At 42.2% G+C, this 21,779-nt stretch overlaps 1 protein-coding gene across 4 annotated transcripts in view; it reads left to right on the top strand.

Moving 5' to 3' along the window:
• VRK1 (VRK serine/threonine kinase 1) overlaps nt 1–17,328 on the top strand; it is a 76,886-nt gene extending 59,558 nt beyond the window's left edge. Inside the window, exons 11-14 of one of the 4 annotated variants that reach the window (XM_049612190.1) lie at nt 992–1,170; nt 12,276–12,360; nt 13,560–13,628; nt 16,899–17,328. In XM_049612190.1, the coding sequence (XP_049468147.1) occupies nt 992–1,170; nt 12,276–12,360; nt 13,560–13,628; nt 16,899–16,930 (365 nt within the window). In that variant the 3' untranslated portion in view covers nt 16,931–17,328. Of the gene's footprint in view, nt 1–991; nt 2,960–12,272; nt 12,363–13,559; nt 13,629–16,898 lie in introns of those variants that run through there. The other 3 variants (XM_049612189.1, XM_049612191.1, XR_007453597.1) reach the window with 3 other exon arrangements.
• The last annotated feature ends 4,451 nt before the right edge of the window (nt 17,329–21,779 follow it).

The following is a 21,779-nucleotide window of genomic DNA, read 5'->3' as shown; positions in this document are numbered from 1 at the left end:
GTGCCTGCCCCATAGTGAATGCCAGTCAATACTCACATGAACGAAGGTGTGTGTGTATGTGTGTGTAGCACTGTCAAGATCTCTTGGTTTTCTGGGTGTGGGGTGTGGGGAGAGGTTTTTGTCCTGAGGAGCTGGAAGTTTGGCATTCTCAGTAACGGGGGTGGGGGGGGGGGGGGGGGGGGGGGGGGACGGCGGCGGAGCAGGCTTAGCGGCAGATCAGGAGTTTGGGTCTGGATCTGTTGGGATTGGAGAGGACAGGTAGGGGTCTAAGAGCCAGCGTGTGAGGCAGTGGGCGCACAAGCTTCCTGGAGGGCACTGGAAGGGAGAGGCGGGGGAGCGTCGAGTCCGTCGCCTCAGGATGGATTTCTGGTGCCGAGAGGTGTTGATCCTGACTAGTAAGATTTCTTTCCAGGGGTGCGCTTCTGCCTCAGTGCACAGGAAGCCTTTCGTCATTCAGAAGCTGATTTTTCTCTTTTATGGGAAAACTAGGCCTCGCTTCCCTCTCCTTTCTTCAGCTTGTTCTTGGTACGTTTGATTTCTCACGTACGCAGACAAAGCATGCAGCTGTCTTCTGTGGGACCGATGGCTTCCATGGCAAAAGATATTGGCCGTGATATTCCTGATCTTTAGGTACATGTTACTTCATAATCTGTCCAAGGCCCTTTCCTGTTCTGGTTTTGTAGCTTTAAGACGACGGCGGTTGTTTTCGTGCATGTTTAGATTTTAGTATGTCTTTTATCTTTCGTCCCTTACGATGACAAAAATGTGTTTCACGTTACATCTCAAAATGTTTTTTATTTGACTCGCCTGACGATTCCTGACTTCGAAAGCGTACTTTCCATTGAAGAAATGATTGTAAAAAACGTATTTTAACCAGATACAGATATGTGGTCTAATTCTACTGTAACTGTGAGTTACTTTCTTAGAAGTGAGAGCTAAGTACATTGTATTTTGATTGAAAGATTACAGAATAATCGTGTCATTCTTCTAGATGAAATTGCTAAATACATGGAAACAGTGAAGTTACTGGACTACGCCGAGAAACCTCTTTATCAGAACTTGCGAGACACTCTTCTGCAAGGACTGAGAGCCATAGGCAGCAAGGACGATGGCAAGCTGGACCTCGGCCTTGTGGAGAACGGAGGCCTGAGAGCAAAACCAATAACAAAGGTGAATTTTGTTACTAAGTGATCCTTTGGCTTCCTGTGGTGATAATTGCAGCAAGTACTAATTTTCGGAAAGTCAATGAGTAAAGAAGATTGTAACAGACTGCTCGGCAATTAAATATTTATCACCATCATATAAGGTGATATAAGACAGAAAAATATATAGACGGTTGTAGAAAAATGGATGGATGTTTCTTTATCCCGTGGCAAGTTCGTAAATTCCTAGCAAGATTCTGATGTGGGATACTGATATCTGGCAGGGGAATTTGAATGGGGCACTCAGCCCGTGGTTTGGGGGGTTTTTACCTCCCAGGCCACCTGGCAGGGTTGCTCTGGGCTCTTAGCTCTTCCTCGCTTGTTGGTGTGGTCACAGTGCACCATTTGAAAGTCGGGGTTCGAAAATTACTATTTGAAAAGTAGTGTTTGATAGTTTCCTGGTTTGCTGGTGGGGAGTGTTCACCATTTGTTTTGTTTTTTGTGTTTTTTTTAAATAATTTTTTCATGTTTATTTATTTTTGAAAGAGAGAGAGAGAGAGAGAGAGAGAGAGAGAGAGCAGGGGAGGGGCAGAGAGAGAGGGAGACACAGAATCCGAAGCAGGCTCCAGGTTCCGAGCCGTCAGCACGGAGCCCAACGCGGGGCTCGAATTCGTGAACCATGAGATCATGACCTGAGCCAAAGTCGGCCACTTAACTGACTGAGCCACCCAGGTGCCCCCACCATTTGAACATTATTTTGTTTTTTACAGAAATGTCGTCATGTAAAGCGATGTATCTTCATATAAGGAGGTTTAATTTTTTTGGAGAGCGATATTAACAATGGGCTTGATGGGTGAACTGTTGTGCTGGCCTGTAAATAACTCCTGGTATCACTTAAAAATTTTAGATTTGACAGGTATACGTCAACTTCTTCGTTATTTTTAATCATTAAATTACTGACTAATTTAGTGATTTCCCTTACAGTCTGAAATTATTGAATAAAATGCGTTCGCTGCTTTTAAATAGAAAAGGGAAAGTACTTTTAGCAGAAAAATATTTTTTTGTAGCGTTGCATGTTTTTACTGTCATTGACTGTAAATTCCAGTACATTCCTTTCTTATTCCAAACTGTGAGAAAAAGGGTTTAAATAAGGAACACCATCTTAAGATTTTTGTAACTCTTTTTAACTTCTAAAGGAGATAAGAATTTTGAAATTGTATCATGAATTTGACGCTTTTGGCAAACATTAGGTCTCTTTGTAGTCTCACCACAGGATCCGAAATTATGCGCTGCATCTATGTACACATGTCTTTTCCTTTTGGAAGTTTTGTCTTAATGGCATCGCCCCATTTTTGTGGTCAGCCAGTGTGCGGAAAGCCACGTCCAGCTTTGCAGTGCAGGGGATAAAATGGCGGCCCGAGTGGAATTGTTCAGTAAGGCAGCAGATTTGGACTTTGCACGTGCCTGCCAAGGCCAGACTTTCTGTGCGGCAATATTCGTAGCCAGCGTCTGTGGTGTTTTCCTCTAAATTTTTGCCGATTGGGAACTTAAAGATCGATTGTGGTGAGACCTAGTCCAGTGCCACAGCCCCTTACTCTGCAGGGCGCCGTTGCTGGGACTTCCGTGCTGGAGAAAACGTGGTTTCTGCAGCTTGGCTGACTTCATAGCCCAGTAGGTCAGTGCTCTGCAGAACCAGGGTCTGTGACGTCACAGTCCTCATGTGTCCTTGGGTAGTTCAGAAGGCCGGAGATTTCCCTCTGGGCCAACCCCTGTCTGCAGAAAGAAAGCTTCGTTTAGAGGGCAAAAATGAGTATCAAGTGAGTTACTAGATTTCCCACTTTATTAGTTTCCTGCTTTTTCCCTCCTTCCCTCATGGCTGACTGACACAGGGCTATTCTTTGTGTTAAAAAAAAGTTAATAACAGTTAAGATTAGGTGAGATCATGAAACACTTTGATGGCCATGTTACTGTAGGTGAGTTGTTAACTTTGTTGGCCTTTTGTCTTTTTTTGTAACACGGAAGAGTTGGTCCAGACTGTTTTTTTTAAGCCCGAGAACATTTTCTTCAAATACATTGTAAATAGCCCACATCTAGAGCAGATAAGGGCAGAGCTGCACTGACTGGCAAGTTTTCCTTTGACAAATTAATGGTCCATCTCTTTTTTAGCAAAGGGTATATAATCAAGATGTCATTATTTTGCTCCGGCTACTAGGAAGCTCAGAGCTAATTATGATGCTCAATCATAGAAATTATGTTTAACCTTGTAATTAGTATATATTTTTTTCCTTTCCCTTTGTCATAATCTCTTAAAACTTTTTTTAAGGTATATGTTCTTTGTATTTATGACACTCAACTCTCTTTTGGAAAGGGAAAGGTTTAATCAATTCAGTGTCTATTTCTCTGTTCCCAAGAGTTGTCCATTATGGCAGAAACCTACGAGAATTGATCTGCAGCGGAATGAAGCAAGGTCTCTATCCTTTTTTTTATAATCGTGCTTGGTTGTGGTGCAGCACATTTGGAAACTAGAGTGAAGTATGAATTTACCCACTTGAAAATGTTTTCAGCCTCAGTAGCCAGAGAGTTTTATTTAAAGCACAGGATTTGGGGATAACCTACAGCCAAAGCTGAAAAAAACTAAGTACCGCTCTACCTTTAGGAAGTACACAGCCAAAGATTTTCCTTGTTGATTAGAACTGAACACTTGAGAAGCGGGCAGTAGTTCCAGCAGTTACTGGATTCATTGTGTTCTCTTAAACCAACATTCAGCGATATAAAAGTCTAATTTATGCACCTGGTCTAGGCTAGGTCCCTGGGGCTATAAAGACCAATAGCATGTGGTTCCATCCTTAAAGAATTCCTCCCTGTCCCATCTGGGTTCAGAACAGCTTAATTTACTGGAAGGAACTCAGCAAGTTAAAAGGAAGGTAATACCTCCACTAGCTATTTTCTTGCACGGCCTTGATTAAGTTGCTTGCCCAAGCCAACAACAGGGCTGCTTGTCAGAATTTCTTGAGTCTCATCCCTGGAGATTCAGTGAGTAGGCCTAACGTGTGGCCCTGCAATTTGCAGGAAGTGTATACTCTTGTTTCCTGTGAATGATGTGTACGTAGCCTTCTTTCCACTCCCATATATTCCAGTTTTTTTTTTTTTTTTAAGTTATATTATGCTAGTTGGCCTTCCTAGAGTTTCTCTGAAAAACCATTAACCGTGGTGAAATGAATCCCTGCTGGCACTCAGCCTGGAACATGGTGCAAAGAGTTGAGTAAGGGTAAAGGCTTTCCACTCTGGTGGCCACCTTCCTGTCTCTTGAGGTGACTGCCCCCCATGTAGTATTAAATTTATACCACGTAGCCCGTAGTCTCAGTCAGATTGCCCCAGATAAACCCTCTGAATTTGGTGAACGTCTGTCTAGCTGGTTGAGCATGCTGCGTGGCAGAAAGTGTATTTTCTTTACATAAATTTAGGTTGTTGAAGTTGATACATTTCTTTGTGTTTCACTTGGTGGTTTAGCCACAGTTCTCTAGGTCAGCGGATTCAGTGTTGACTAATGATTCTCTTCCTTAGCTGCTTGAGCTCTGTAGTTTAATCTTGTCTTACTTGTCTGGGTTTTGTCAAGGAGCTTTTTTCGCCCTATATTTTTAAGTGGGATCATGATGTGTGTACAGAAAAATGCACAAATAAGTGTGGAATTTGAACTTTACAAAGTGAACATATACATTTAAACATCCCCCAGATCGAGGTCTGGATCATTACTTGAACCCCAGAAACCTCTCTCATGCCTTCCTCTCAGCCATTATTCCTTCATTAAGAGTAACCAGGGGGCACCTGGGTGGCTCAGTCGGTTGAGCGGCCGACTTCAGCTCAGGTCACGATCTCACAGTTCATGAGTTCGAGCCCCGCGTCAGGCTCTGTCTGTGCTGACGGCTCGGAGCCTGGAGCCTGTTTTGGATTCTGTGTCTCCCCCTCTCTCTGTTCCTCCCCCACTCGCACTCTGTCTCTCTCTCAAAAATAAATACAGATTAACAAATTAAAAAAAAAAAAAAGTAACCAGTATTTTGACTTACAACACCATACATTGCTTTTGCCCTTTAAGGAAAATTTGCAGTAACGGCACCATACGACATGTATGTACCCTTTTGTGTCGATCATATCATTATATGTCTGAATTTCCATGCTGTTGCATGCAACCAGAGTCGTTTATTTTTCGTTACTGTGTACTGAGCGCTGCATTATATGACTGCATCGTAATTCGTTTATCCCTTCTAGTGATGGACGCGTGCACTGTTTCCGGTTTTTGGCACTTGCGAGAATGCCGGTTAAGAACATTCTTTTAGCTTCTTTTGGGAAGTCAATGCATTGATTTCCGGCGGGGTATATACATAGTGGAGTTACGGGGTAGAGGACTTACTTAACGTGTAGCTTCAGTGCTGATGCCAGGCAGTTTCCCACAGCAACTGTCCAATTTATGCTCCCCACCAGCAGCCTGTGAGAGGCTGCTCACCAGCACTCACCAACACTATTTGTTGCCTTATATTTAATTTTTATCTATTTTGGTAGATGTGTGCTGGTATTTCTCTGTGGTTTTAATTTAATCTCCTTGAGAGTATTGATTTGGAACACCTTTTCCCATGCCCGTCAGTCTCCATTGTCCTTTTGCTGTGAGGTGCATTTCAAATCTTTTGTCCATGAAAAAGTGGCGGGGTAGGGGGGAGGGGAGGTGATTGTCAGCTTTCTTTTGATTTGCCAGACCTGACTACTTCGTATATATGCAGTCTGTGTATTACACATTTTTTGTTTGTTCGTTTGTTTGTTTTTTACGGTTGGTAGTTTATCTTTTCATTCTGTCACTATGGTATCTCTTGATGGCCAAAGTCCTTCATTTTAATGAAGCCTAATTAATCAGTCTTTTTGTTTATGGTTAGTACTTTTTGTATTCTGTTTTGGGAACATTTTGTCTACCAAGATCGTGAAGATATTCGGTCATTGTCAAGAAATTTTATCTTTTGCATTTAGGTCTACGATTTACCAGCAGCTGATTTTGTGCATGGTATGAGTCCATGTTTATTTACCTCCTGTGGATTATTCGTTGATTTGAACCATTTATTGAAGACTATAATGTCCCCACAGCATGTAGCAGGCTTTCAAACCATATGTGTTTGGGTCTGCACATCTGTGTTTTGATCCTGTTCTATACCATTGGCCTACTTATCTTTGCCTGGCCACACTGTTTGAACTACTGGCTTCATAATGGTATCTCATGGTGTAAGCCCTCCAACTTTGTTCTTCTCTTTGTCTTAGCTATTCTTGGTGCCTTGGCTTTACATAAATTTTATAATCCGTTTAGTAATTTTTACAAAAATACTTCTGGGATTTTGATTGAGAATGTGTTGACCCTATCACTTTGGGAACAATTGACATCTTCACAATATTCCTTTTTGTTCCATGAATATGGTATACCCTGTATTATAAAGGGACTTTCTCTGCCTGCAGCTCATACTTGGGGAGGACCTGGAGAGCCGAGCTCAGCTGGTACAGTGGGCCAAATCATCTGTCCTCAGTAGTTGTTCCATTCTCTTCCTAGCCAGAAGAGGCAAACATTTGGTAAAATCTAAATTCACAGTGAGAGAAGCCTCATTGGGGTTTCTTCTCCATGGCTTTTGCTCTCATTTACTTGTTTTCTCTTTAGTCATCTATTTTGGTAAATCATGTTTATTGTTGAAAATAATTTGTCCTGAATGACTGTGGTTGTTCTGCCCTCTTTCTCCAGGCTTCTTCTCAGCCAGGGGAGAAACAGAATTGCGTGTCCAGCTTTTGATGAGGCACTGTGGGAGTAGGGAAGGTCTCTTTCGGGGGCTGTTCGAGTCTTCCTTTCCAAGCTTCCTATTTACATTTTGTAAATTGGACTTCAGTGTCAAAAGATTCCTGAATGGTGTTCCCTCATGATCTTTCTCCAGTGTGGTTCAGCGTTGGGTAGGAGCCTCATGTTGCTTTCTAGAAGTGTCTGACTGTTCTTGGCCACCACTTCCCAAAGGTTATGGTGTGAGGCACTGTCACTGTCCGTTGCTGAAATAGTTCTTAACTGTCCTTTGTGTTCATTGCTTTAGAGTTTGGGTGGAAGGAGGTTGAAATATTGTCCGTCAAATATCCCTCCCCCCTTATTTTTAAACACTTATGTGTTTAAAACATCTATTTTTAACGTGTGTGTGTGTGTGAATGTTTCAAGATAACCCGAATCTATGTCCTCCCCCCACAAGAGTAAACCAAGCATGTTTCACTCTCAGCTCCTTGCAGACCGTCTCCCATGTTACGGTCACTGGAGATTTTAGTTTTTGGTTTTTTGTTTGTTTCTGTACACTGTGTGTCATTAGTTCATTTTCAGCTGATAACAGGGAATCCTTCATTCCTCATGGGAAATCCTATATTGAAACATTTTCTTTTGTTAAACCCAGTCCCCCAGACCTGTTAAAATCAGCAAAATTTACTGGAGTTGTACTTCCTCTTCCTACGTCCAGAGTAGATAACTAAACATGTAGACGGGACACGTGAATGGAAGCAGATAACAACAACGAATAAAATGAAGTCATGTTGTGGTAGGGCCCCCTCCCTAAGGAGAGGGGGAAAAAAACCCCGAAAACAAAAACCTCAAGGCATCCTGGCTATACGCGTACGTGACAGCATCCCTCACGACCTTGTAACGTGAGACCGCCCCATCAGACTGCATGTTTGTGTGTTGCTGTGTGTGAGAGACAAAAAAGTGGAAGTGTATGAAAATCTACACCACGTGGCGCTCGGGGCTCAGTTCTCCAGGTACGAACCCACCCGAGCGGGGCCACAGCACAAATGAAGTTGCTTCCTGGAAAGAATCGCCGCGGTGTCACGACTCTGTGCGAGGACCCTGCTGCAGCGCATGTGTCCCGTTTGTGTATGGATTGATCCTTCATAGAATGACATTCCGCGCGCGGGGGGTCACGTTGGACTTGAGACAACTTACAGACCTCTACAGTGATCTGATAGGACTTCCATACGTACGGTTTTAGAAATTTCACTTGCGTGTGCTTAATGGTTTTCTGGAAGCTGAAATTAGTCTTTTGCTTTCATCTGTTTGTTAGCATGTCTTTTTCAACCTGAGGGCGAAGCCTGTTAACAGTTGCGGGCACACAGTAGGCGCTCGGTCAATGTGTGCTGGGTTCTCCGCCCCCAGTAACACGGAGGCCGGAGTTACTGCAGAAGGAAATGGTGATGTTCGCGATTCTTGTGACAGCCTTTATCACTGGAACTCTTTTAAAACAATAAATCACTTTAATGCATTCTAGCAGAATAGCTTTAGATTATTCTTCAAATGAATCTGCCCCTCTTTTTAAGTCCCTTACTCGCTTCCTGACCCACTTCTTTTCATTTCTTCTTTTTCCAATTACATCTGACCTTTTCCTGCTTTTCCTCAAAATACATCTGTACTTGCTGGATGCCCACTTCAACGTTACACAGTTTGCAAAGGGTTTGGAGTACGATGGGAAGTCAGCTCTTTATCGTCACGGCGCTCGGTGGACGGTTGCCGGACAGGTGCAGACCCGCACGTGTGTCCACGTACAGTGCCACGCGGGGCTCACCGAGAGCGCGCAGGTGAAGAGCGCTGGGCTTCCCCAGGCGCACCGCTCCGTGGGCTTGACCCCTTTAGGAAGGGACACGTCAATGTGGAGGCAAAGCAACCGGGAGTCGCCGCCTCCTGCCCAGGGTGAGTGGGGCGGCGCAGCCCCGAGATGGCAACCCTGTAAAAACAAAGAGCTCCGAGTTCTGGTCTTTCCCCACCCCCAGCTGGGAAACACCCCACGGTTCCCTTGGCCTCGTGCCCTCCCCAGCCTCAGTGTTTTGTCTGCATCGTGAATTTTAACTGAAGCCCCCGGTCGCGTCTGCTTCACCTTCGCAGAAGATCCATTCGATCTTTTTTAGTTACTGTTGAGTAACAGCCTGTTTTTCTGGTTGCTGTGAACGTATGGAGGAGTAATTTATAAACTGTGTCTCTCTGCATGGTGACTTTAGGTGGCCTCAACCAAATGAACAAAGTAAGATGGACTGATTAGTACAGTCACCTATTTGTATTTAGAATTCTTTGTTCATTGACACATGCACGGTTCCAAAGGCTGTATCCGCTAAGTCTCTGTAATAAACATGTGTGATTTTTGTAATGAGGAGGAAAAACCAGCCACAGGCCCGGAACCTCCTCTCCTTTGCTATAGCCAGACATCTGATTGGCTTTTCCCAGAGGCTGTTGAAAGGGTCTAGAGGTGATCTTTTGGTCTCTGACCTGGGAAGCAGAGAATGAACAGGTCTTTGGTTTTTGCCTCGGAAGATTTTAATTCTTTGCCCCGTTAAAACAGCTTTAAGTCTCTGACTGGTCTCTAGTCAGTGTTTAGACTATTAGTAAATTATCAGTCCAAATGCATCTAGCCGATTTGTCTCCCTGTTTCTAAGCTGGAAGTGAGAAGCTGCTAATTAACTAAATTTTAGCCTAGCATATCTGAACACTTCAAAAATACAATGTGTAACACATACGCTAATGCCCTTTGAAATAAACCTAATTTTCTGCAGATATTTTAGCTGTGCTGAATTAAAAGAAAACTCTGTTCTGAGTTTGTAAGTTATTCTTGTGTGTCGTACAATATTTTGATTTCATTTATAAATGCAAAGGCACTTTGTGGGACCTGGTGTGGAATATGACAGAATCAGAGATTAGTGTGGTGCCTTTGTGAAGCCGTTTTCTGTTCAAAGAGAACCAAAATACACACTGTCTGAAGCCCAGGATGTTGACAAATAATGAAATGAAGCATTTGGAGACAGTCGGGAGAAAGAAGCTGCCAGTGAATTGTTTGGAATTTTACTCGTTGTCTTGTAGAAATGACACACTAACTTACATGCTATTAAACTGGAAGGGTTTTTGTTTATTTGTGTTTTGTTTTTTTAAATTGGTCTTTTCCTGTAGACCATTGGTCCTTTCTGTCAAAACTAAACACGTTCTCAGAAAAGTTGGGCTGGAGATACCCACCTGAGATTCAGTGTTCTACCTACTGCGTGGTGCTGACAACACGGGTGGTTTGTTTTTGCTTGAATACTGGCTGATTTTCATTCCTGTGTCATTTACCTGCATGGGGATTAAGGAAGCTCTTTTTTATTTATTTATTTATTTTTATTAAATACGCTTGAAAACAAGATGAACACACTAGGTTCTTAAGAATGTATTGGATAGCCCCCTTTGTAATGAGCATTTAAAAAACTGCCCCCTCAAGATCGGAAAATGCATTATTTCCCGTATGGAAAGCAATAGAGTAGTGAAATATTCCTCCTTAATTTTGGTCCGAACGAACAAAAGTGTCTGTGTTTATTCCTGCCTAATGCATCACAAATCTGCTGACATGCTAACCTTGGAGTCTTGGCTGGCGTTAATCAGGCCTGTGCACCGGCAGGAAAGATGTACCTAATGCACTCCATCAGTGCAGTTTGCATATGGAAGTTCTCACAGGGGAGCTGCCCTGTGCCAGCTGAGGGTTACCTGCCCACTGCAGTTATTGTATGTAATTATCGAACCAATCTGTTCAGCCCAGCAGGGTTTAGATGGTAATCATGAAGCAACACTTTGGAAAAGAAAGATGTAAGGCACTCTCCCCTTCTCTCATCAGTTATATGAAGTTACAGCCACTCTCACAGCTATTTTTGAGAGGCAATACCTCCCTATACAGATCTGCTAAATGAACGCCTTTTCAAGTTTCTTAAGGTGCCGTCAAGTTCTTTTTGTGCACGTGAAGCGTTTGCTTTAGGAACATGGTGGGTATATCTGAGTCCCGATCTTTCCATGGCCACCTTAAGAATATTTTGAAACAGCGGGATTGTTCGTAATACGTGCATAATAACAGTTCTGACCATTCAGGGGTTTTAAGATAATGTAGTTTGAGTCGAGTTGAGCTTTTCCCGTGTCGTTCTCTGTGGAACGGAACCCGCGGTTGCCATCGGGCGAGAGAGCAGAGTGCAGGGCGGCAAGGGAAATGCTCAGGTGAAGTTTAACTTCACATAAATTGTTACAAAATACAAGCGAGGACCTTCCGATGCGTTGTGAATCTGAAATCGGGGACAAATGAGGGGATTTCCTAAATGAAATCCAGGCAACCGAGGGAAGCTTTGAGTAGTCATTTGGATTTTAACACATTTAAGTTGGGATAAAGGTATACGAGAAATACAAAGTTGTAAAGTTATTACTAAGGTCTTCCATTTGTAGACATGTTGAGTAATTTAAAAACTTCACACAGGACTGAACTAGTTAGGAAAGTGATCGAAAATAATAAAAAGAAATTGAATGAACACTTGGGAAGATGGGCCGGTGGCAGAATACGAGCCTTAACTTTTAAGTAGCCCTCAACTAGAAAAATAAATAGAAAGTTGGAAAGGCCTGAGGGGAGGGTAGAAAAGCCAACCTGCTTTTGCGGTTTTAGGAGAGCCGTGTACTTCCTCTTCAGACTCCTCCTTTACAGGTAGGTTTATGCCCTCTTAACCTTTTAATAAAAAGTGTGCCAAAACAATACATTTACTGGAAGTTTGTCATTAAAGTAGACTTTTACCACCGACTTGTAGGATATAACCAGTGATCCATACTATATGGACAAGGTGTGGATTTTCCCACTGATCAGGTAGAGAGATTACCCCCTGCTCCCCCACCGCAGACACAACACACACTGTGAAACGTGGAGAATAAGTATCGTTGGCCCGAGTAGTGATACCCGTTTTGTTAAACGCTTTGCTTTAGGAGAGAGTTTCCGTATTATCAATCCCGATGGTGAGGCTTTCAGTGGTAGATGATTCTGAAGAAGCATAAAAAGTTAGAGGTGGCGGTAACCAATCAGCTCACATTTAGGCTAAGTGTATCCTTGAAGATTCTCTTCACCCCACTGGCTGCCATCCCGAGCCCCTTCCCTTAGGGGCGGCCACCACCCTGACATTGTGAACGGTCTTCTGCTTGTTTTGATACGCCCACACCTGGATAGATTCGCATATATGGTGGTTTTATGGTAGGTTCGTGTGTTTACTTCTTTGACCGTCAGACCACATCTCTCTTTCTCTCTCTCTTAAAAAATCTTTACACGTAAGAAGCGAAAGAAAGGAATCGAGAGCACAGAATCCAGTGTTGAAGATATGGAATGCTCAGATACACAGACAGAAGAGGCCACACAAACCCGTAAGTTGAACAGTCTTGCCTGTTAGCTTTCTCCTTATGTAAGCACAGATTGCATTTCCTTCCACTCAATAAGAGGTTCACTTACGGTCGTAACATTTTGGTTGTCTAATAAAATACTATGCAAGAAGAGCTCGTGTTTGTAGAGTGTGGTCACAGTGTCCTCTGTACATACACCGTATTATTTGCTGTCCATCGTGATCATGAAGTTGGGGCGGGAGGTGCTATCATTTTGCATCTAGGGAGCCCACGACACGGAGCGTTCGGGTGCCGGAGCCAGAACTCTGTCTTCCATTTCCGCACATTGATCTACGGAATGTGGTGAGCAGACTGTCCGGACCGGGCGAGGAGTTCCTGGGCTTACTGCAGCTGCCAAGCCCCACTTGCCTGAGCCGTCCGAGCGCTCCCAGCAAAGTGTGCCAACTCCTCGTTTCTCTGGACGAGTTGGGACGCGAGGAGTTAGAGCCTCGGGTCGTCACCTTTCAAAGCTCTTGAAGCAAAAAGCAAAGTCTACAGTCATTTCCGAGGTGGCTTGTAGGCTGGTGCCGAAGGCTCCCGCAGTGCGGGGCGGTGCCAGCGTTGGCGTTAGGAAGGTGGCGCCCGCAAAGGGCGCAGCGAGGGCGGGCTGCGGTGTGGTCGGCTTCGAAAACGGCGCACCTGTGGGTGGCTCAGGAAAAGGGGCACCTGGGCCAGGTTTCACAAGAGGGGATTTGGTGGACTCGGTGAAGAAATTCAGTGCTGGAGTGGTACCATTTTTTTCTTTTTCCAGACTTCTATCTCTGCCTTTTGTTGGTCCTGAAACAACGTTTCTGGATTTCTAATAAAGGCTTTTTTTTTTTTTTTTTTTGGCAAAAGTTGTGTTAAAGCACAAGTGGCCTATTGAGTCCAGCCAGGGATGTGTCCTACCTTTCCTTTGAGAGTGTCACCTGTGTATGTGTGGACGGCAAACACTCGACTTTCAAAGAGAACCCTTTTCGCTCCGATTCTGTTAACATAGTCTTTATTATGTAGTATTTATTGAGCGCACATCCTTAGGTTTATCTGAATTTACCCCAGAGAATACTGGGGGCATCCAGAGAGGGAGGACAGAACCTCACCCTGGAGGCTAAAGGTTTCGAAGAAGTTCCTCTCTCTTTTCTGCAGCCGCTTCCATTTCCTCATTTCCACCCTCCCCACCTCCCGTCTTGTCCATGTTTTATTAGGAGGTGAGGAGCCCCGAGGAGCCGTGCGTGGAAGCCTGTCTCAGCCAGAGACTAGCAGCAGCCATGACAGTGAGTGGGGGGGAGATTGAGGAGCATTTATAAAGATAGAACAATATTCTTAAACAAAAATCCCTTAAATTGCAAAACGGGCAGTATGAGCTGAGCAAAGGGCCTACGCTGTCACAGTAAGGTTGGTGCCCGTTTAGACCAAAGCGGACTCAGTTGTGCGTGGAGAAGACTCGGGCCCCTCTTGACTGCCTGCGGGTTGTTCGTGACCTGAACGTGGCTTAATGAGATACAGAAGTGATTTTAAATTCGCCTGTACCCGGGAACAATGTTTTTTATACCTAAAATTTTTGATTTAAAGTCCTTAGAAGAGTGTGGACCCCGTTGCAAATTTAAGGAGAACAATCCAGATTTTTTTGTTTTGATTTAAAAAAAAGAGATCATCAGATTCTCCTTTATTCCTATAAACTCTGCATTGCTTAATGCTTAAATGTTCTTTCTCTTCTCATTGCAATTCGTCTTTTCCCCGAAAGTATAGGGCTAGTTAAGGTATTTTACTGTCTAAATATTCACAAATGAGAGAACTATTACCTGAGATGGTAAAATGTTACTGCTTCTGGCAAAAAAAAAAAAAAAAAAAAAAAGCCAAGCGTTCATGGAAATATATATTTATATTTCATCATTTTAAAGTAACTTGAAGAAGGAGGCACATTATTATGTTTGGATTTTGTTTTAAAGAAATATATAATACAATTCGGTGACTTCTGTGTTTTAGAGCTTTTAAGATTTTGTGTCATAAATGTGTTTCAAGAATGGTTACCTCAAACAGCAGCTTTAGAAATGTCAGTTTCTTCATTAACAATTTTATTTTCAAACACAATTTATGGTTTACAATATGGTAAGAGATTTCTCTCACTGTGCGATCTTTCAGGATGCTGTGCCTGGCAGAGTGGGAGCAACTTTCCTTTAATATCTATTTAGACCGTTTTAAAAACGTGTATAATTTTCTTGATACACCTAAATTCATTTTGACTAGTTGGGGGTCTATTGTGTAAGAACACATTCTGAAAGCTTTCAAAATGTGTATTGTGTGGGTTTTCTCAAAGAAAGAGAGGGGGTGATGGGGTGGTTTTCAAGAAGAACAGAGGCCTCTAATCCTTTTATTTTTATGCAAGGCATAATTTTTACCAATTGAGAAAATTTGGTTATTTGCTGCAAGTAATTTTTCCCCCCACAAAATGATAAGCCTTAAAAAGCCATGCATATTCTGGCATTTCAAAACCATGCCAGTATTTCAGAATTGTACTAAAAATTAGTTAATGTAGCCATGATATTTATGGCTGGTGTGCTTTGTCCCTCCCGTTCATGAAAGGACAGTACTCCACAGTCTCTTCTCTTGTTAGTAGTATTTGTGAAGTGCCTCGAGTTTTAGTCCATTCTTGACGAAGCCGAGGCAAGCAGGATTTATGTTTACCTCTCGAGTATCTGTGATATAGTTAAAAAAAAAAGGGGGGGGGATATTTTAAGGCAAAGAAGCCCCCCACTTGTTTCTTACTTCTGCATTAATAAAATCATAGAAGAGTACCCAAACTTGTATTTTTTCATTTTCCATATATTAAATTTTATGCATTAGTCTTACAGCTGGACCTTTTACCAGTGGGAATATATTGTGAAAATGGGTATATTTTTAAAAGAGATGAGGAGAGGAAAAATACCATTTCTGCCACAATCAGAATTGATTGTTAGGGAAAATACTGAATTGATACATGCAGCAAAGACGCCATGTTGCAGAATCCTGATTATATAACAAATTCCAGGTGGTGGTAGTGTTTGTAGTTGCAGTGGAAAATCTTAAATCTACACTGAAGGGAATCAGCAGCAGTGGTATTTAAGAGTCAGGTGACAAATTAGGATGTTAACGAGAATAATACTCCTTGAACATCGTAGTAACTATTGTTAAGTGTCCTCTGTAACATGATGATAGATTCCAGAATTTATTGAAAAGTAGATGTGCTACGGTACTGATTATTGACCTTGCCTTTGTGAGGTCCCATTGTGCCAGCGTCTCCCTGCCACTACAGTCTTCGTTTCTGTGCAAAATTAATCTCAAAATTCTTGAATAAAAAATGAAAAATCCACCGTGGGATAGTTTTTATATACCAGAAAAGTTGAAGAAAAAGCTTACAAGTTTAAGCCAGCCATATAGTCTAAGTATTAACAGTGGCAGGAAAAAAAAAAGATATTCACGTAAACTTGAAGTTTGCTCTAATTGAAGTGTATGGCGATTAACTAAAAACTGGCACTTGGAAAAGTAAAAAAACACTGGTCTTTAAACGGATCTTCCACATAAGTAACTGAACAAAAAACTTTAGAAATTGTTTAATAGAAGACGTGTGGTAAATGCCTTGTCCTCGATTCAAAGGGCGTTTTGTACGTTTCAGAAAAGAAGTTATTGATCTGTTGCTGACTGCTTTCATTGATTAATTATGGGCGACCCGCCGCCCCTCAGCCGGTGCCGCTGCTCGTTTCCTGGCAGAGGGAGGCGCGAGCCACTGGGAAGGCACTTGGTTTGCCGGGCACTAGGCAGCCGGGATCAGGTTTAGACGCATCCTTCCCACTGCTGTGCCCTCCTTGGAGCTGGAGTGGGGGTGCTAGGTGGGGACCGAGTCTCCTCAGTGAGGTGGATTCCCGCAAAGAATTCTGCCTCCGGTGAAGAATCACCGATTTATCCCAGCTCAGGAGTAGATGGGTAGGAACCGTCATGAGGTACTTAGACCGGTGTCAGGCCTGAGGCTTCTTTAGAAGGCTGCTCAGTTGGGATCGATTTCATTCCTGGTGGAAAAGCCTTTGGGTTTTGGAATGGCCCAGGCCTCTCCTGCCCGCAGAGTATGTAGGTAGCAGGCTTTGCAGGGCAACACATTTTATCATTTTACTCTTTGCTTTTCGCAATATGCGTTAGTTCATCGTTGCCAAGAAATGAATGCCTGTCTTGTTGCTATAGCTTACATTAGCAGTTACTGTATTTTAAATTGCACAATAAAAATTTGGGGGAGAAATATTTCAGTGCCCTTGTAGATTGGATATGTTTTACCAGTGGGAGAGTTCTAATGTACTGGAAGATGTCGGCGTATCTTTTCGAGTATTACAAAATGGACACGATTTCCTAAGATTTTGAGGCTGTTAACCAGCGCCTTTGTGTATGACTTTCATCTCCACAAATCGTCGTAGTCAATTAGATTTTTAAATATGGAAAAGTATATAAAAATGCATGTATTTCTGATCTTTAGGTTTGGCAAGTTAATGATTTGAATTTCTTTGTTTTTTGTCTTCAAGGTTCGAAAGCCAGGAAGAGAGTCCAGAAGTAAACCAAATGCTGTCAGCTGATTTTTCTTTTCTTCCTCTCGTTTGACTCTCTCCTCTTTTTCTATTTTCAACGTTTCATTTTCATGGGAGTCTTTTAGGGTAGGGCTAACCACGAAGTACCTATGTCTTTGAAAAATATGAACTTTTTTATTAAGTACTTTGTACAATTTATTAAAGGCCAATTGATAAAATTTAAAATCTTTAGGTTATACTCTTGGAGCTATCCCAGGCTGTGTGTGTTTGAGGTTCTGGAGCAGACAGGAGGAAAACTACCATGCTGTGTACTTTTCAGATCATTTTACGTTGCCCAGAGTGTCTAAGTGTGCTTAGACCAAGTCCTTACCTTGAAGGAAGTAACAGCCTTAAAATAAAAGTCTCTTTTTGCGTGATAACAAATGCACCATTTGTCGTGGCTGTAAGATTTGGATCGTATTGATTTTGTTCAGTTCCGCGGGCATTTATTGAGCAGCTGCCGTATGAAACAAGAGGGCCAAAGAAGGGAAAGGGTTATGAAAGCAAAGGTGGGGGAGTAAGTAGGCCTGTGAGAGATAAAACACAAACATTTGAAAGTTAGATTCCGTGACAACCAAGTCAGCACGCAAGGTGCACGAGAAGAAAACAGGTGACAAATTGGCAGGTTGGGGGCATGATCAGATGTATCGCCTGGCTTCTTTTAAGGAAATCCTGTGAAACAAACAGACAAACAGACAAAGCAAGCTTACTCATTCACAGGAGACCATCTTTCTTGCAAGTGTCTTTTTTGTGGCAAATAACGTCTGTGCAGTAAACCAAGCGTTGAGAGTTGGGGTGATCAGAAATTTTAAGATTTGGACCTTTTGTAGTTGCCTTGGCAATAAAAGCTTGGGACTTTAACATTTATGAACAATTTCAAAGTTCGCTTTGTTGCAGAACTTGGAATTAGACTGTATTTTCTAAAGAGTGGTACACCTCACCACTTAACGGTGCATCCAGTATTTTTAGATGCTGTATAGACATAACTTTTATTTAAATATTTAAGCATTAAACATTTATTTTACTATGTATTCAGAACGTAAGTATAGCCATTAAACTGGTGATTTCTCTATTGCTTAGGACAAGCCGGCCTAAAGTAGGCATTTTTGTTTTTAAAAAAGTGAGTTGATTTGAAGCAAATACTAAATAAATAATAGTACAGGTGGAACGCAGGCAGATCCAAATTGTCAGACAGCCCTGAGCAGCTCTGAACCAGCACTGAGATTTGAAAACTTTGGCTTCCTGATGTGGGTGTTCAGTTGTGGCAAGAAGCGTTTATGACTGTAGTGGTCAGATGCTGAGAAACGCAGAACAGATCTGCAGACTTTCCCTTGTAAGCTAATCTTTTAAATACCTCCTGAAGTTCCCAAGCTGTGTGTCTTTGCAGAATCGAGAACTCGATTTTGGGCAGAGCCTCCTCCTGTTTGCTGTGGGATGTCAGATTTTAGTGCTCATCAGTGTTACGGTCCCAAGTTTATTTGTAACACCTAAATCAACTCTCAAGTTCTGTTTCAAACACATTGACGCTTAAAATAGGATCAAATGTGTGTGGTGTGTTTTTGTGTATATGCCTTAGCCTTTTTTTTTCTTTTCCAGAACACAAAAACATAGCAAAACCTGTTGGTTAAATATTAAGAAAACAAATATTTCTTCACATATTGTTTTTAGCAAGTGCTGGCATTTTCTCGAATGTTACTCTGTTGGCAGGGCTTCAGGAATTAAAAACTAGTAGCCATAGTAGCCAGTTGGACCCATCGGCCGCGTCTCCTTATTCTGCTTTCTTCTTTCCTGCCTTACTTTGGTTTTTCTTATGCTCCCTTTATTCGGAAGAAAAAAAAAAGACAGATTGAGTAACCTTGTTGTTCCAAGTTTTACTTTTTTTTTTCTTCTTGCCTCTCTCAATTCTATCTTTACCCTTTTTATCTTGTCTCATTTTTCTTTCCTTTCCAACACGTGTTTTGGTGGACTTCACCAGCCTTGGTTCCTTCACAACCCCGCGACCGTGTTGCGAGAGGTGTTCCCGGCACCGCGTGGCCCTGCCTTCTCTGCCATTTTCCTAGGTTGTTAGTGAGCCGAGGGTTTGACACCTGTGCCAAGCTCTTGTCCATCACACAGTGGGGGTAGTGTGTGTGCTACGTGTTCTAGAAAGCAACCGATAAATCTTCGATAACCAACTAAGCCCTGAAGTAAAATAGCTTCTAGGTCTTCTTCAGTAGTGATCTCTTTTTTTTTTTTTTTAATTTTTTTTTAATGTTTATTTATTTTTGAGGCAGAGAGCATGAACGGGGGAAGGTCAGAGAGAGAGGGAGACACAGAATTGGAAGCAGGCTCCAGGCTCTGAGCTGTCAGCACAGAGCCCGAAGCGGGGCTCGAACTCACGGACTGTGAGATCATGACCCGAGCTGACGTCGGACGCTTAACCGACCGAGCCACCCGGGCGCCCCAGTAGTGATCTCTTAAGACAAATAAAATGCTAATAGGCCAGAGCTATAAAATCCCAACTATTTTTTTGAATTACTAAATTAAATGTGCATATAAAGGCCTGTGTTGCGAAGCAATAAATCAGTGGTAGAAATATAAATAAATTATGTTTTTTATGTGTGTGTGTTTATATGTAGTTGAGCGGTATGTGCTTGATTATCCCTTAAAATTCTGTTTTGTTGGCGCTATTCTTGTGATTATGAGAATTTATTAATGATACCTGGTCACTGTAGAAAATTTAGAACACACGGACAAATATTAAACGACAAACCAGCCGTACGACTCCCACCCACAGGCAACCACTCTGAATGTCTGGACACATTTTCTTCCAGTCTTTTCTATGCATTTTTATCTTCAATAAGTATTGTGCTTTATATAAAACTCCACGTATTGCTTTTTAAAGCTCGAATTAAATACTTGCCATGCCATTTCAGATACTTCATGAATATAATTTTTATGTTTCTATATTTTTTTTGTGTGGATTTATGACACTTTCCTGATCATTTCCCTAATATTGGACATTTAAGTTGTTTTTAGTATTGAGATATTTAAGTAATATTCTTGATCAAATTGGGCAGAAACCTTTGTCCACATCCCGAATATTTCCTTCGACTTTCGGAAGGGCACCACTGAGTCAAAGACCATGAACATGGAAAGTGACGTCACCGACGCATGTTACCAAGTTGCTTTGCTGCAAAAATCCACCAGCCCGTGCTTTGCCCACTAAATCAGGGCGCACGACTTAGATTTGTCATCCTTCAGTATTACTAATTTTTATCTTTTGATGAGGTGAATTTTTTTAATTGCTGGTGAGCCTGAGAAATTTTGCTTTTGTAAACTGATCACTCCGTTTTCTCCCTGGTGTATTTGTTTGTACTGTTTGTATAGCGACAGTCTTTTTTTTTTTTTTTTTTTTTAAATTTTTTTCAACGGTTTGTATTTATTTTTGGGACAGAGAGAGACAGAGCATGAACGGGGGAGGGGCAGAGAGAGAGGGAGACACAGAATCGGAAACAGGCTCCAGGCTCCGAGCCATCAACCCAGATCCTGACGCGGGGCTCGAACTCACGGACCGCGAGATCGTGACCTGGCTGAAGTCGGACGCTTAACCGACTGCGCCACCCAGGCGCCCCTGTATAGCGACAGTCTTAAACCCTTCGTTATATTTGTTGCTGACTTTTTCCCGTTTGTTTTGTTGGGTGGCATTTTTTATTTTTATGAAATTTAACATTTATGGCTTTACTCTTTTGATCCTTTTCATTGTAATTTCTGTTTTAAAATACTTCCCATCCTGAATCAGAAATATTTATCATGGATTTTTCTAGGCTTTTTGTTTTAATGCTTCTATATTTTTCAACCTAATGGAATTAACTTTGGTGTTCGTATGCCAGGAGCTGAGGATCACAGTGTAATTTCTTTCCAAATAGCTAACCAGTAGCTCCAGCACCTTCGTCAGGTAAACTCTCTTCCCCAGCCTCTCATGCCCTGGTTCGTGATGCCTGTTTTATCATATATTACGTTGTTACACCAGGGTCTGTTTCTGGACTGTTGGATTTCATTGATCTGTCCGTCTGTCCTTAATGCCGGCACCACACTGATTTAATTAATGCAGTTTTACCTCTTGTTATTTGTTGCCCAAACCACATCAACCGAAATCAGAGTGAAGGAAAAAATTCACCACACTACAAATATCAAATTCTTGTTCTTTGGCGACATTATTTTTTAAGTGCTGTTATCATGCCTACATAATTTTTCATAATTATAACGGTTGCATAGCTAAGGTTTTGTGGGTTTTGGTTTCTTTTGAAGTCCCACAGGTGTTGTGTTCCTCATTTGTTAGGCTCCAGTGGTATAAGGAAGCCCAGGCACGCTGAAGAGTCGGTCCTGGAAAAGGGTCTTTGGGTGAATATCGCCTCACACACCATATCGGTGATTCTGTGCAGGATACCGCTGACCAGGTGGTTTAGGCAACTCTGTTCCTTGGGTGTTATTTTGCAAATAAAATGCATACCATTTCCACTGTACTATTAAGCAGGTGTTACTCATAGAGTGGTGAGTGTTCTTGTGTTACGGCAGTAGGGTTTTGCGATTTGTGAGTCGTATTCCTGAGTTTTTGTAGTTTTGGCTCAAGTTAACCTGTAGAATTTCTGCACTGAGCAAATTATGGTCTTCTTTGCAAGCCATCATAAATGATCTTTGAAAACTTCTTAATCTCTTTTTCACTTAAAGCGCAGCACTCATTAGAAGTCTGAAGTATCAAAAGGATGAATGGAGATAATCTATAGGATAACTTTTGTGCCTGGTCTGCGGAGGCGGGAAGGAGTCCTAAAGGCGAGTCCAGAGTTTGGAGGGGGAAGA

The sequence above is a fragment of the Panthera uncia genome (assembly GCF_023721935.1).
Source record: "Panthera uncia isolate 11264 chromosome B3 unlocalized genomic scaffold, Puncia_PCG_1.0 HiC_scaffold_1, whole genome shotgun sequence".
NCBI classification, from domain to species: domain Eukaryota; kingdom Metazoa; phylum Chordata; class Mammalia; order Carnivora; family Felidae; genus Panthera; species Panthera uncia.
This window is presented reverse-complemented; position numbering and strand designations above follow the sequence as displayed.